Source organism: Abramis brama (genome assembly GCF_963993115.1).
Source record: "Abramis brama genome assembly, chromosome: 2".
Taxonomy (NCBI): Eukaryota; Metazoa; Chordata; class Actinopteri; order Cypriniformes; family Leuciscidae; genus Abramis; species Abramis brama.
In genome coordinates this window covers 38003601-38019381 of record NC_139964.1, presented here as the reverse complement: position 1 = coordinate 38019381, position 15781 = coordinate 38003601, and the positions used below count along the sequence as shown (strand labels likewise).

Here is a 15781-nt window from a genome sequence, read left to right as displayed (position 1 = left end):
TATCATAAGTTATTTCCACTGAACGGGTTTGATGCAAGGCTTTATGTTGAGGTAGAATCACAGGCCTCGTAAGTGATTACGTTTAGCATATAGGCGCAGGATGGCTCTGTTCTGACGTCAACATGTCTACTAGCCACTGCCACAGACAGAAAAAAATGGAGGAGGGCCTTATGAGCTAATGGTTTACAGATGTCTGTAATACTAAGAAATAGATGCTGTTTGGTCCATGTTTTAAAATATTATACGACATCATTCGAGAACGTGTTTTGGACAATTTCACGTAAGAGACCAAATTGATTTGTTATTAGGCTGATAAGTGGCTTAGTATGCCATCGTCGAAGCAAGTTGAAATAAACAACACTAGACATATGGGCAACTGAAATTCAAGTGTTTTTGCTGGTCAGAATGTGTAAGCTTAGAATTGTATTTATTCATATGGGACATGAGGTGAGGGGAAGTGAGAGATAAAAGAGCTCTGTATACCAACGAAATTGTAGGCTATATTCCAGGATTAGACGACTTCGTTTGCTTTAGTGCCAGAGGAAATAAGGGGTCCTGACTATACTTTGGGCCTTCAGGAATCATGGTGTCGAATGTAAGATATGTGTTCTTTTCCATTTGGAGAGCCATTCATGTTACAGCAGCAGAAGCAGGTCAGAGTGAGGTCACAGTATTATCTGTATTCTTAATCAAGGGAGTACGGACGGTTAATTTTATCTAAGACGCCATCTTGACAATGCTTAACAAATTATCTACAATTATTAGCGCATATAGGACCTGTGGAATCAGACAATACAATGTAAAGTACGCGGTAATTTAAAGCAATTGGATGGGTCTTAAATTGTCTGTGTGTCTTCCTATCTAAAGAGATTTACTCTCCCGGAGATGTCAGTTTAATTACATGCCTTTGCGTAAAGAAAAAAATCATACGAATGAGGCCTGAACCGAATAGCATAGCTCACGTTAGCATAGCTCCCCCAAAACACTATAACGTTAAAGAAAAAATGTTGGGTGGGGGGGAGGAATTTATTATTAAATCTCTTTAATAATAAACAATTATTATATAAATAAATACATTTATTTAGGCTGTTTCTAAATATAAATAAAAACTTTGCAGACTTTGCAGAAAAAAAGAATGAATGAATAATTTATTATAAATCACGGATGTTGTAGCCTATTACGCCATAATTCCAGCTGATACTACTGACTCTTGTTATTGCCATCAGAGCCAAAATTCGGTTCAATGAATTGTGGTGCTAATTGTGGTGGTTATCAATCAATTGCACATCCGAGCTGGCCGTTACTCCGAAAGTCCAGCCCTCCTCCGTATTTTGTTTTTAACGTCATTTTGACATTTTCCACTGGCTCCAGTAAGTCTACTCAATCAATTATGGAATTAAACTTCATGCGTCTAAGCGACCCTGCAGTTTCAGTGTTAGAATTATTAAAATACTGTTAAGGGCTGTCTATATTTAACGGCTACATCAATACTTCGGGATTCAGATTCTATTTGATTTTCCCCTTAATCAGTAGATTACTGTGATTTATTTTTTTATTATTTTTTTATTATTACATGAGCACTAGTATATTCTTTATATGTCACATGCATTGAGGCAAATCATCATTTTGATTAATTAAATTAGCATATAATATTTATTTTTTGGCACCTGCTGCATAAACCGTATCACCTGTTCAACAAACCTGTCCATTTAATAATATGATTAAATCAAATTTCATTTGTACACTGGCAAGATGTATTACAATTGTAGGTAAATGAAATGGGCATAATTTTGAGATAATAATGATAATAGCTATCGCTTTTTTTATATATAGGCCTATATATTGTAATAACACGAAACTACAGACAGTGCTGTTACCTGAAGTAGTTTATCTACATCGAATTGTAGGCATCCTTGTAAAAATGAATTACCTGTACATTAGGACGATAGCTAGCAAGAACATTATTTTTAACTATATATTTTTTGGCGTATCCAAGTGGTGCACGTAGATCAAAAGGCAAACTGTGCACACCAGCCACATTGCTGACACTTAGCCCACAGCAACTTTGTCAACTGTAACTCTAGAATACCTTTTTAAAAAAGCCTAAATGTCTCGAAGCGGGACACAGTTTGGGCTGTGAGAATCATTCTGTTTGTGCTCGAGGAGCTGCCGGGTATGCGTGAGTGCTGTTTGATTTGACTGTCAAGTTAATGTAAGTATAACTGAAAATACGTTCAACAGCCTCTCTAGGCTCTGAAACGTATCATTAATTTCTATAGCCTACTCTGTGTTCACGAACAGCACTTTTCTTCTGTGAATTGGCTACTTATTAAGTATGCAATTTACTAAGTGGCACCTTTAAGTTAAATTACATTTCAATACAAAAAAAAAAAAAAAAGGTCTAAGATCGTTAAAAACACAGTGGTTTATTGAATTAATTACATTGTTTACATCTTCAATATTATTTAAATTTCGTGTCTCTGGACGGAAGTGCACTGGGTGGTTTCAGACACCAGCATTGTACGACCACAAAATGACATTATAACACTTCATGACATTTTCAAATAAAACATTTACTATATCATAACATCGACTAATCTTCCTCATACTTAAAGGAGAGAAAGAGAGAGAGGGAGACAGAGATAGATACTGAAAGTGATAGAGAGGCAGAAAAAGACAGAATTTCACGTACTCCTAGTGGCAGATATCTCATTTTGATTCACTATGGGACACGAAAACAAACAATGATAACCCAATATCAGACAGCAACATACAATTTCTTACCAAGAGAGTATCCTCCTTCTAAAATGGAATGGTCTTTCCTCAAATATCCACTGTCCGTAGCGGTAAATTGCACATAAATATTCCATTAAATAAAGTGAGAGAACAACTAAAATGAGTTCAGAGGGCCTCATTTCGTGTCTTTTGCTTTAGTCTCATTGTTTCAGTTCCAATGCCCATACATGCTGCGGCCAACCAGTTCTCCCTTTAGTTTTCTTGTCATTGCTGCTCCCTGAACTTTTCAAAACGTCATTCTGTGGAAAAAGAACACAAAAGAGATTATTTATATTGCAAATTACCAAACTTCATCAATACGGTAAAGACAGCAAATTGCTTTTACGCAACAAAGACACAGGAACAACAACGTTCACAGAACGTTTTCGCACAGAATAATATTGAAGATTGTAGCCTATATCAAAGTCAAAGCAAGTTTCCATTATATTTATGTCTAATATATCGCAGAGCTGTTTATCTTTTAACTTACATATTTGCGTAATAAATTATAAGTCTAGAACATAATATTTGTTTAAACTAAAGTTTAAAGTTTATTGAGATCTTACCATTTCCTTCTTTCGCCTTTCTTCTTTGCCGTCTGTCTTTTTGAATTCCGCCTTGAAGGCCTCTGCTTCCCCGTTCTGTTCGTCTTTGTCCAGAATGTCCATAAGGTAAGCAATATAACTGGTAGCCAAACGAAGGGTTTTGATTTTGGACAGCTTCGTATCCGCGGGCACGTTGGGAATGCATTCCCTGAGTTCTGCAAAGGCGCTGTTGATGCTCTGAGTCCTGCGCCTCTCCTTTCGGTTTGCCGTGGGTCTACGTTTCACTGGTCGGGGTTCCATTCCAACGGCGCCCGGTACTCCTCCGTAGTGCGAGTGGTCAAGCCCGGGGGCTCCTGTTGAGTATTCGGGGCTATACGAGGGTGCCATCGTGTAGTCTGGAGGAGACATCTCCGGATGGCTGATAAGCCACCCATGAAAATAGGGGGGTTCTTCATGACAGCGACTGGCAGCAGCTGCAGCAGCGAAGGAATAGCCGTCATGATGCATCACCGGGTGGTGGGGAAACCCTCCAACTAAACTCATGGCGACAGATTTGTGTACCCTACGGCGAACCACAGACGGAGTTCGCTTTGGCTCTCAGATTGTGCGTACTTTGACTTGATGATTTAAACACTGGCTGTCTCCCCATAAAAAGTATTTATTTGTTGCTTTCAGACAGAATGTAAAAAAATACAGTCCTACTTATTTGTCCATAACAAAGATATCGCAGAAAATATAGCAGATCATTAACGGATACACAAAACAGGCTTCGGGTGTGGGCTAACTGCAGTCGAGTTATTACTGAAAAATCATTTACTCACGCTTATATTTTCCACTGCAGATATCCATCACGAAAAAGTTCCATTGCTAATGGTTATTATTGTTTTAGAAGAGTTCACAGCCTTTTTCTGAATTTCACACCCGTTGTGGAATCAATGCGCGTTGGATGGAAAAAGATCCAATCCCAGTCGATGTTGTGCCCGCAATTCGTAGCCTGATTCACTCGGTAGAAGCAGGCGAATTCCGCCGTTTGATCTCCATGTCAGCTACATCTTTAGAGCGGCTTGGGTTCATATATGTCGTCAAAACTGTTCTCAGCCAATAACGTTGAAGAGGAGGAGGGACATGAACTGCATCGTTAGGGTGTTTACGCTCCTAAATTGCACAAACCCTTGCAAAGCATACATAAAATGTAGAAAACTATGAAATACATACAAAAGTGGTTGGTAAATACTGCCATGCCATGTTTATATTAGCTATAGGCTATATTTATTTTTATATAGGCCTAGGCCTATGTAGTATGTGCAAAAGCTAACAATGACATTTCGGCCAATTTGTTTTCATTTTTTTATTATACATTTAAATAGTCCTATTTGTGTGTGTGTGTGTGTGTGTTGCACAATACCGTCAGTCTTTTGTACATTTAATTTAAAGCTTTAATGTAGTAATAAAATAGGTTAAATAAAATTGCTTTTTGAGTATTATTAAACATTGGTACAATAAGCTTTTTTTCTTTTTTAAATAGCTTACAGGAACCAAAGAGATGGATCGTATTTAAAATAAAAACCTGGTTAAGAGCAGAACTTGTGTGTGTGTGGGTTTTATCACTGCCTCTTGAAAAAAGGAAGGAAAAGCAAAGTGCAGAGCAACAGATTTGCCATTTAAACGGACGTTAAAACGTATAGGTTATTATTCATTCTCTCATAGCCACTGTGTAGCTATATGCATCTTTAGACCTAATTATTTGTACTACTTTAGGTCGTCTATAAAATAAAATTTCTCAACAATATATAGCCTATTGCTTTTTGACGCGTTTTTGGGAAAAAAAATACAAACGGATTCATATAAACACAAGCACAGCGTAATTTTTTTTTTTTTTTTTTTTTTTTTTTTTAAGTATAAGGCCAATTATGCTGAAATATCTCGAAATACTTCAAAACATAATCTAAATATTTAATCTATATACACATTCAGTATATAAAACGAGAAATGTTTTTCATTTAGAAGTTGATTGAATGTATTTTCCTTTCCGTATATTAACTAAAGTGTTTTACATGAAAATGTTTAACGAACCAATAAAAGCACAAGCAATATACATACAAGTAGACAAAAATGATAATAATAATACAAATGTAAATGTAACAAAATGCATAAAATAATATTGTTAAATCATTTAATCTTTTTGACTGCATTTGAAATTTCTGACAAAAATAATCACGCCATCGTCAGCTTATAATAGATTTTTTTTTTAAAGTATTATCTTTGATAAATCAATAGGCCTATCAACACTGTTTCATCATGTAAAGTCCAACCGAGGGCGTAGTCGAAAAATTATTTGTGCCATTAAAATTTAGACATCATCAAGAACAGGCCAATGATTTTGACTGTAATATATGTTTATGTCGTATGTTTGTATACGAAACACTTTACAAGAATTATGTTTCCTGGATCTGTTAATCCTCAATTGGCCATTCATTTTTCACGACATCCATGTTTGAACACATATTTTGAAATGTGGTGTAGAAGAGTGTAGAATTTTTGAACTGAATCCAAAAGACATGGTAATTTTGAACAGGATTGGTTGTACCGTGCAAGTAGCCTAGCCTATCAGTGTTGACTGCATGTGAGCCGTTTCAGGGGACTTGGAATTGACTCGTTTTATATGGACAGTTCACAGTGTATTCCTCCAGTTGCCAAGTATAACAGCTATGCTAAACAATGTGTGAATATCTATGGGCATAGCTATTCTTGTGTGTGTGTGTGTGTGTGTGTGTGTGTGTGTGTGTGTGTGTGTGTGTGAATGAGAGAGAGAGAGAGAGAGAGAGAGAGATGAGGGGAAAGGCAAGAGGAGAGTGAGAGAAAAAGGGAGTGGAATAAGTGTGTGTGTGTGTGTAAAATTTCACAAATTTCACAAAAGAAGGCTCATGATTTATTCGTGTTTAAGTGTTGTTGTGTGGGGTTCAGGCGTAATTCATCTGTCTGAATGGAAGTTCTGGAGTAATTTAAATAGGCCGAGTCTCCAGTTAATGACATATAATCAGCCTGTAGGTCACTTGGTCAGACTCCTGGTACAGACCCCTCCTCCTCCTCCTCCTGATCTCCTTTCAAACTGAAATCTTAAAAAATAAATAAAGTTATGCAGAACCAAATATTTGAGCATGAGAAAAGTGTTTAATAATCGTAGAATGAATCAAAACTAATAGACTCTATATGATCCGAATTGATGTAGCTTGTTATGCCATTAGGACTAAGGTAAATTATGAATGGGGAAAAAATAAAACAATAATGCTTATAGCAAATAACAATAAAGGCCTGGCTGCAGTTCATAACAATAAAGGCCTGGCTGCACTATAATGTATATATATAATAAAATAAAATAAATACAATTTAGAAATGTCACCATGGAGAAGAAATTCTTAAAATCGAAGTGTCGTTTTAAACGTCCCCTTTTGCAAGCGTCCGCGTTTCTGATGGATATTTATACAAATTTTAAAATCGCCTATATTATATGATGATTATATTCCAACTCTGCCTTCAGGTTTCCTGTTAATTTCTGAAAGTTCATTGTTGTTGTTTCGTGATTAAAGGTAACCCGAACTATCATTATGCTATCCTTTCTAGACAGTCTGTGAATTTAAGGTTTGTTAAATGAACATTTTCCTTATTCACATATAGCCTACCTGATCCTGCAGTGGGTTGAAGCCTAATGTCCCTCCCATCCCCCAGTCAGTCAGTCCAGTGACCGGTCTCCTTCTTTCCTCTGGAGGTCTCATTAAGAGAGTCGTGTGCTATTTTCAACGTTTCCTCAATCCAGTGACTTTAAATAAAGCCGCTCAGTCACACCGGCGGAAAATCCACCCAAATCACGTTAACCAACTTCTCTGCCAGACGTTTGTTCTCTTTGTCGTTGTAGTTGTGATAATTGACGGTCTCGGAAAACCGACATGTTTTCCCACCTTGCCTCTCCACTAATATGCCGCCAGGTAAGCCGTAACAAGCGACCCAGCTTAATTTATATCAGTATTAAGCCCATCTGATATGTCAACTGATATGGAACAGGCAAACTGCCAGATTTAGGGGACATTTACGAGATTTTAATACAATTCATCTGCCTTCATGAATCACAGTCATTATAAACAGGTTATTCCAAACATATTGAGGTGGCACCTTTCTTTCTTTCTTTCTTTCTTTCTTTCTTTCTTTCTTTCTTTCTTTCTTTCTTTCTTTCTTTCTTTCTTTCTTTCTTTCTTTCTTTCTTTCTTTCTTTCTTTCCTTCCAGAGGGAAAATAATTAAAATAGGTAGCTACAATATGTGTTATAGCCTAAAATGAATATTGATTTAATTAGGCTACTTACATTTATTTCCTTATTTCCCCTTATTATTAATTGATCATAACGGAGGATATTGATATTTGTAATTAAAAAGCGCATGTTTGGGAAAGAGTTGTTGTTATTGTATTCGTGTATTCAGCTGTAATTTTTTAAAAAAGTGTAAGGGTGATTAATTCTCTATAGATAGTTTTTTTTTATTACTATAAAAAATATTTGTTAATGCGAACAGGTATTAATTGAGTTATCCTTAATTATTAGTCAAATAATCGGTAATGATCAATGCAACGTTGAATTTAGCTAAATATTTAAAAACTAAATGACACATTAAAAATATATTTTTATTTTTTATTTTTTTACCAAGTATATAAAAGAGAGAACGATGGGAAAGTTTCTGTGTTAAAAAAAAAAAAAAAAAAAAACCTGCTATCAGAAATAATAATTTTACAAGTTTCCATTCATTTTATTGGTATTTTTAAAAACAAAAACAAAAAAACAAACGCATTTAAACAACAGGTTCCATTTAAAAGCTATTTATATTTAGCCTATGTAGGTCTTAAGCAATGATCACACCAATATTATTTATTCGTGAATGCATTCAATTATTGCAATTATTTTTTTTTTTTCAAATAAATATATTATAACTGGATATGGATATAACTTTAATGGAAATTTAAATATAAACTTTAATGAATAAGTTATAGAATATTTGAAGTTATTTGGTACTCATCTAGGGAAATTTGATAAGCAGGTACAACTTGAAGGTAATAGTTTCTGGTGCACACTTGCTGAAGGGTTATTATAACACCAAATATAACATGTAGCAGTGTTTGTTATACATTTTGATATATTTCCAAATCATGAATTCTGTGTTCAGATACATCCATGTGCACAATGGATGCTTAAACGAATCACTTTTGTCAGCAGCTGTAGCTCCTGTGAATTCTTGCAATCAATTTTCAAACATTCTCTTTCCTGTCACTCTTTTCCTTCTCTCCAACCCATTAATAATTCGTATCTATACTAATCATCACTCAGAAGCCCATGTCTTATAACACCTGTTCACCCCCTAACACATAATATCTCATCCTCACTTTCAGAGCCAGCCTGAATAATACACTCTGGAGCTCCCAGAATGCAAATGATTATGAAGCAATTTGCGGATAGGCTGGTTTTACTGGTTTCCAGTGATGGTTGACTCTCTGTCTGATCAGAACCAATGCCACTATCTCCATCCGTCTCCAAGTTATCTTCATTCTTTCCGTATGTTTTTGCAGACTTCCCCACTGACCACAGAATTTTTTTCCCCCCTCCTCTTCATCTTTTCATCACCACCCACTTCTGTTTTCATCCCCCCTTTCTTCTTGAACTGTTTTTGATGGTTCAAAGTCTCCTCACCTCTCCTTCACCAACACTCACTTCCTTTCACCACACACACACACATACATAGGGTCAGCCCTTCCATTGTTTCTTGCCCTACTGAGTTACTCTCTGATTACGTAAAGCAGAAATGTGTGAGAAATAGGGCCAATCTGAATAGAGGGTTAATCTCCATGTGCCTCTTGATCAGGCTGCTGTCCGTTTCGTACCACTGAGGTCAATGTTGAAGCCCTACAGACAGTAATACGAGCAGCACACCTGACACATGTGGGAAAAACAAGCATCAGACGAACTGTAACACGTGCAACTCATCCGTTCACACACCAGACTGAAGTTCATGCTGTATTCGCTCGCCATGCAGCCATTTCCTCCTGATGTCCATTTGGAACCACATTAAGTGCTATCACCGATCAATCTCTACCCAAATAAAATGAGAGTGAAAAATCATTACACTAATGAGGACAGCTTGTTTTCAGTCAAACTCACTTTTCCAATCATCATCATCATCATCATCATCAGTCTGCCCTCCGGTGCTTCTGCTGTATGTTTCTCTAATGCGGCCGGCTACACCTTCTAAAGCAATTTCACCCCCCAGAGTCTCTGCTTTTACCGACCGGCCTTTTTTTTTTTCCGGAGCTCAGAGTAATTTCAGAGACAAATGAGATTCATAATTCACATTCTTTGGCCCTAACACAATACTACTAACCAGTTTATACAATACATCCCAAATCCAATAAAAAACAGAGAATCTGGGCTTTAATCAGAGCCATATGTGCACATGCTTGCGGTGCACATCGAATGCACAACAACATGACATCTTATGCCATTCGGTAGACAACGCAATATGCTCTAAATGACCTCTTCCTCAGTTTATGTCACAGTTTCTAAGACAATAAGGTTTTTCTGAAGTGGTTGTGGCATTGTTCCTCCATTAAAATGTAAAGGCATAGTTCACCCAAAAAATGAATGGGCTATCATGTTTCTCTAATCCTGTATGACTTTCTTTCTTCTGTGGAACACAAAAGAAGAATTTTTGAAAAATGTCATGACATAATTTTTTTATTTTTGGGTAAACTGTCCCTTTAACTAGGCTACATTTGTTTTAAGAGTAAGAAGCACAATGAAAACCCACAAAGTCAACATTAGGGAATCTCCTTTCTCAGTCCCCCATAATATTGTCTAGCTGTTAACAAGCTTTGGTTTTATTGTGTCCCTCAATCAATCACACACTTGTGGATTACTCTGCTCTGCATCACATCCTTATGGACTCTGAGCCACACATGTCTGAAAGCCCTACTTATCCAATCATGCCACACGGATGAGAGGAACTGTTTGATGATCAGCTCATTTCTGTAGTTGTTACTACAGCTGGTGTATTCCATGTAGAAGACTATGGACTGTTGCATGTCTGATTATTATAAAAACATTCAGAAAGGAATTGTGAGGCCATGAATCACTTTATCTAATGCAGCTGTTTAAAACCTTTCAAAATGTGACACTATGTTTGCGGAGCCAAGTTGCTGTAATTTTTTTATTTAATCATCATGTTTGAATGCCAATAGACCAGCTCCCTCTTTGGTAAGATGATGGATGGGAATTGCCAAGCAAAAGCGTGGCCTTTTCCCAATTGACTTCATCTTTTTGCAATGGCTGCGATGTGCCAAGCAAAACTGGGCTTTTACCTTACTTGTCATTGGCTGTTCCCTTAACAGGTGCTTACGTGGCTTGCTATGTGCTGGCTGCTAAGCCCGCAGGTCTGCTTTTGTTTTCCTTATGGCTTGGATTTGTCTATTTGTATGACTTTGCACTAGGATTTCCATAAAGTTTTCTTTGAGTCCTATTTGGCAATGCTTGTGTTTGCGAGGCTGGAAAAAAAAAGTACAGCAAAACTGTTTGAATGGAATATATTACAGTTCATGTTTAGACTAAGTCAAGTCACATTTATTTATAGCGCTTTTTATAATACAGATTGTTTCAAAGCAGCTTTACAGAGATAACAGAAAAATAATGCAAAAAAGTTTGTTTCCAGAAGAAAATAGCATCACAATCCAGATGTTTCATTTTTGTTTTTTGAAAAAAGTTATTAATTTAGTTTTATATATATATATTAAATACATTATATATATACATTTATATATATATAAAGCCGCTCTGGATTAAACTGTGATGTCATCGTCCAGCTCAGTTCAGTTCTTGTATAATAGTGTCAATGCAGGCAGATCAATATTATTGTTGAATATTAAATTAAATGTTAAATTTAATGTCCCCAACTAAGCAAGGCAAGCCAGTGGCAACAAAGGTGAAAAAGGCAACAGTGGCAAGGAACCAAAACTCCATCAGGTGGCAGAATGGAGAAAAAAACCTTGGGAGAAACCAGGCTCAGGCCTGGCCAATGAACGGACACTGTATGATTATGATTCAGGCAGCATTATAGGTCAGAAGTCAGAGTGGTTTGGAACAATCAGAATACTATCCAGTTCCATCTGGTTTAAGATCAGAGTCATCACACCGGGTTTGTTGAGGATCAGTGCTGATGGCTGTCGTGTTGATGAGGCCTTCGATGAGAGTCTAGTTGACACAATCTCTGCTGACACTTCAGGGATGACCTAATTTATGCAGCCTAATAATCATTTAAGTGTTTGGGGTTCAGCTGACCCCACTGGAATTTTCCTTCATTTTTAAAATTGGTACCTTCATCTCAGGGGCATGAGACTCTGTGACTTTTCCCAAATAATCAATCAAATCACACACAAAAAATCTGGGCTTGATTTGATTTTTAAGGTGTTTGGGGTCAGATTGACCCCACATTGAAAATGAGTGGGAAAATAAAATAAAAAACTTTTTTTTTGTCATCTTGTTTGTCAAAAAAATAAAAATAAATCCAGTTTAAATCTGAAAATTTCTACATTTAAATCAAGGTCTGGTCTTAGAGCATAAACACAAAGTGGAACGAACTTTCTATCTCACACACGCACACACACACACACACACACACATACACCCACACACACACACACACAGACACACACACACACACACACACACACACACACACACACACACACACACACACACACACACACACACACACACACGTGACTGCAACAGAGAGCATTTTTATAGAAATTGGCAAATAAAATCAACAAAACTGGCCTAAATCAGAAAAATGTCTAGAACAATACTAGAACACACAATCTTTTCTTTTGTTTTGTATTATATTGGTTTTATTTACTTTTTCAAATTCATCTCTTGTTCTAAAAAAATAAATCATTTGTGATAAATAATTTTCTGAAATAAATAGTATGTGATTAGTCATGTCTTTTAGTGGTGACTTGTAACGTTTCTGCAAATTTATGTATAATAATTTGGAAAAGCAGACAATTCAAAATATATCAGACAACAACAACAAATTCTAACTAAAATACAGATTTTTAATGTATTTTAGAATGTTTAAATATATATTCACAAAATATATATCGTAAAGTTGTGAGGAGAAGTTGAAGCATCAAGAGTCCCTGTGGACCTCTACTGGAGATATGTGGTCATTGCACTTTGTTTCTTTAACTATAATTCCTAAAGTTTTTCCACAAACCTGCAGATGGCAGTATTCTATCCCTAACACATAGAGCAATGTCCAAAAACAATTTAGATTTAATTAAGATCATCATTTAAGTGATTTTTTCATTAAAAAAATGTTTTTTTTTTCATGAGCCAATTTATGGTGTAGTTAAGTAATTGTGCAGTGAATAGGTAAAAAAAACTACCAAATATCCACAAAAACACAGCATAAATGTATAGTTGAGAAGCTCTGTAAATGTTTGGGGTCTATCTGACCCCAAGCACCAAAAACGTAAACCCTACTGCACTGATTAAGGGTTAACTGTTTTGAAAGTCTTGTATAATTAGGGTCATCGCTAACAAGCCATTGTTTTTCCTTTGAATGAGTGTGGAAACCACTTGTTGCTCTTTTAGTGCAGTGGAAAAGTCTTCCCATTGCTGTCTTCTCAGATTGTTCTTGTTCCAGCTCTTTTCTCTCCATTTCCGCCTCCTCTGTTTTCACTGTGGAATAAAAACAAACAGGAATTAGTCTGTTATTACACTTTCACAGCTCATTAATAGACATGTTTTTAATGCAGTTATGGCAAGACAAAAGCAACTCAATTCCAGTGTTTATTTGACTAAACAATGGATGTGTGTCAGTGCCTGTATTTCCCTTCCCTCTGAGTGGAGCCAATAGGCTTTGTGAGACTTCTATGCTCGGTCATCATATCAAACCCTAGTGGACAGACACCAGGCACACCAAACATCCAGTCCATCATTAATGCGGTGAGGGTAGACTGTCACAGCGGCTATGATGGAGAGCTTTTCTTGACTCTGCAGTATTTCTCCTTAGTGCATCCATGCCTCCACCAATAATAAAGTGTGTCTAGGTTTACACGACATGGTCTTTATTCACCAGAGAATGTGGGTGTGTCTTTCAATGTGAATGTGTAGGAAAGAGAGACAAAGAGGGCTGCCAGAGAATTCCAAAAAGATAAATACCTAGATATGAGTCAAATCCCAGGCATCCAGTGACATCTTTACCAGACTGTTTGGGCATTACTTGCCCTGCGTTTGTGGTCCAGGACGATTTATAGTGGTGCCGCTCGCGTCAAAACCAACGTATATCATGGCGGGGCTCTCTTGGCGGCCATTATCCCCCCCAACAATGTAATCCATGCACACAAGTGTGCCTAGCGTTAATTTATGGCATACTGATGGATTTACACCACTTGCCCCATTAGTGTGTACATTACCTTGGGCATGTTATGTAATGGTGTTAGGGAGATTTGGAGAAAGGATAACAAGTAATAAATTTGAGCTCTTCTGCAGTGAGAATGAAAAGTCTGGGTTCAGACTGGACCTTAGCTCACTGACAGTGTTGTTTTCATTGTGTATTGTGATGAATTCTGCGCCATTTAGGTGTTGGTAGTTGGAAGTAAGTAGAGAGGCATTGTGTTGAAAGTGCTGAAACTAAAAATCATCATGTTATCATGGCAGTACTTGTCATAATGTTAATTTCGAATGGTCCCTCTTTTTCTTTAATAAAAGCAAAAATCTGGGTTAGCGTGAAGCATTTACAATGGTACAAATGTGAACATAAAATACTCACTTTTGCAACAAGATGTAAACAATGCCTGTGTTAACATGATTTTAGTGTGAATAAATCGACAACATTTTCTGTGTAAATTTATATCTAATTTTACAACTTCATCGCCATGACATTGCGACACCTAATTAAAATTAAGATTTATTCTGCAATACAGCTCAAATAATACACAAACTAGCACAAATAGACTAATGTGGCAGAAAATTATTTTTTCGTTTAAATAGTCTAAAAATGACTTCCATTGTGTGTTTATCACCATATATATTTTTTTTTTATAATATACTCTTTTTTTTATGAAAACATTTATTTTATTTTTTTGTAGTATAATCAACATTATTCCACAAATGTTGTTGATTAATCTTAATTTCTATTGAACCCAGAATATTCCTCTAATTACTATTGGATGAAAAAAAAATGAGTTGCCTCAACACTGGTGCAAACAAGCTATAATTATTATTAGCTAATTATTATTAAAAAAAGTTAAAAGCGAGAGTACACAATCATTATAGTTGTAATTTTGACTGTTCGAGCTGTGGGCAGCTCTTTTTTTCTCCTCCTTGTTCTCCACCTCTGTAAAGCGACAACATAAAAAGCAAGAGATGATGTTGAATTAGCAAAACAATTGTGAATACCGACTTCATTTCTTATTCACCAACTTTAATTACTAAGAATTACCAAATTGAGATGGTACAACACAGTTGAGGCACATTGGGCCATTATTTTGTACGACATCACTGCTATTGTGGAGCTTCTCAGTGACGTACTTTCCTGCAATTTAGTGAGTCATCATGACTGAAAAAGGAAAGATAGGAGAGAAGAGATGCATGAATTCCCATTCATCCAATACTAAGCGCATATCTGAGCAAATAAACACTAAAACAATATACTGAAAGTGTACATAGTAGAAGTGCCAACATTAACACTTCTCTGTTGAACCACAGCCAGGTAAAAAAAATTCACAGCAATATTAAGATGTCCTGTCCATTTAAAGAGTAATAACGGCCTTTTCTATATTTGACCAGGGAGTTTAGGTCTTGAGGTTGATGTCCATGATAGTTTCTCATATGCATGATGAATTGCCTTCATTTATTTGTGTACACCTGGCAGTTTTAGTGTTTCTTTGATAAATTTTGCCACTATTGGCATACTTGTGATGCCAAGCAGACCCAAATTACACATACCCATTGATTCATATTTTCTAATTAGCCAAAACTGTCAGAAACACAACGGTAAGTGTGAGCGCCCCGGAAAGTTCAGTAATGGGACTCATGGCAACCGTCCAGGTTGCCAAAACCGGTAAGTTTTAAATGAGAACCTGAAACACCCTGCTTAGAGATACAGTTAGAGAAGACAGAGATCTCTGTTGATAAAACAGTGCATTTTAAATGTAACAAATGGCATGAACCTTAGAGCTGATTTAGCAGAGATAGTACTACAAATAGTAAAAAGTCTTTGAAACTCTGTTAACCAGAGGATGGCACTGGCTTCTGCAGTGAGGAGCGGTGAATAATTCTTATTCTTGTAAAGGGAGTGTTTTAATTTGTGAAGATGAACAAAATAAATAATGTATGATGCAGTCCTACGCATTTTAAAGAACACAAAT

At 36.4% G+C, this 15781-nt stretch overlaps 1 protein-coding gene across 1 annotated transcript; it reads right to left on the bottom strand.

The window, feature by feature from the left end:
* Positions 1–2407: 2407 nt before the first annotated feature.
* On the bottom strand, positions 2408–4368 carry hand2 (heart and neural crest derivatives expressed 2). The gene is made up of 2 exons (XM_084106741.1): positions 3342–4368; positions 2408–3035 (listed from the first exon to the last, which is right to left on the bottom strand). The coding sequence occupies exons 1-2, from the start codon at positions 3861–3863 to the stop codon at positions 2937–2939; spliced, it is 621 nt and encodes a 206-aa protein (XP_083962867.1). The 5' UTR covers positions 3864–4368; the 3' UTR covers positions 2408–2936.
* Between the last annotated feature and the right edge of the window lie 11413 nt (positions 4369–15781).

Bases quoted from the DNA above. Each gene is read 5' to 3' on its own strand.
- hand2 (XM_084106741.1), bottom strand. From the start codon at position 3,863: ATGAGTTTAGTTGGAGGGTTTCCCCACCACCCGGTGATGCATCATGAC. The intron at 3,036-3,341 runs GTAAGATCTCAA...CTTTTTCCACAG, and splicing joins AAAGGCGAAAGAAGGAAATG to AATGACGTTTTGAAAAGTTC.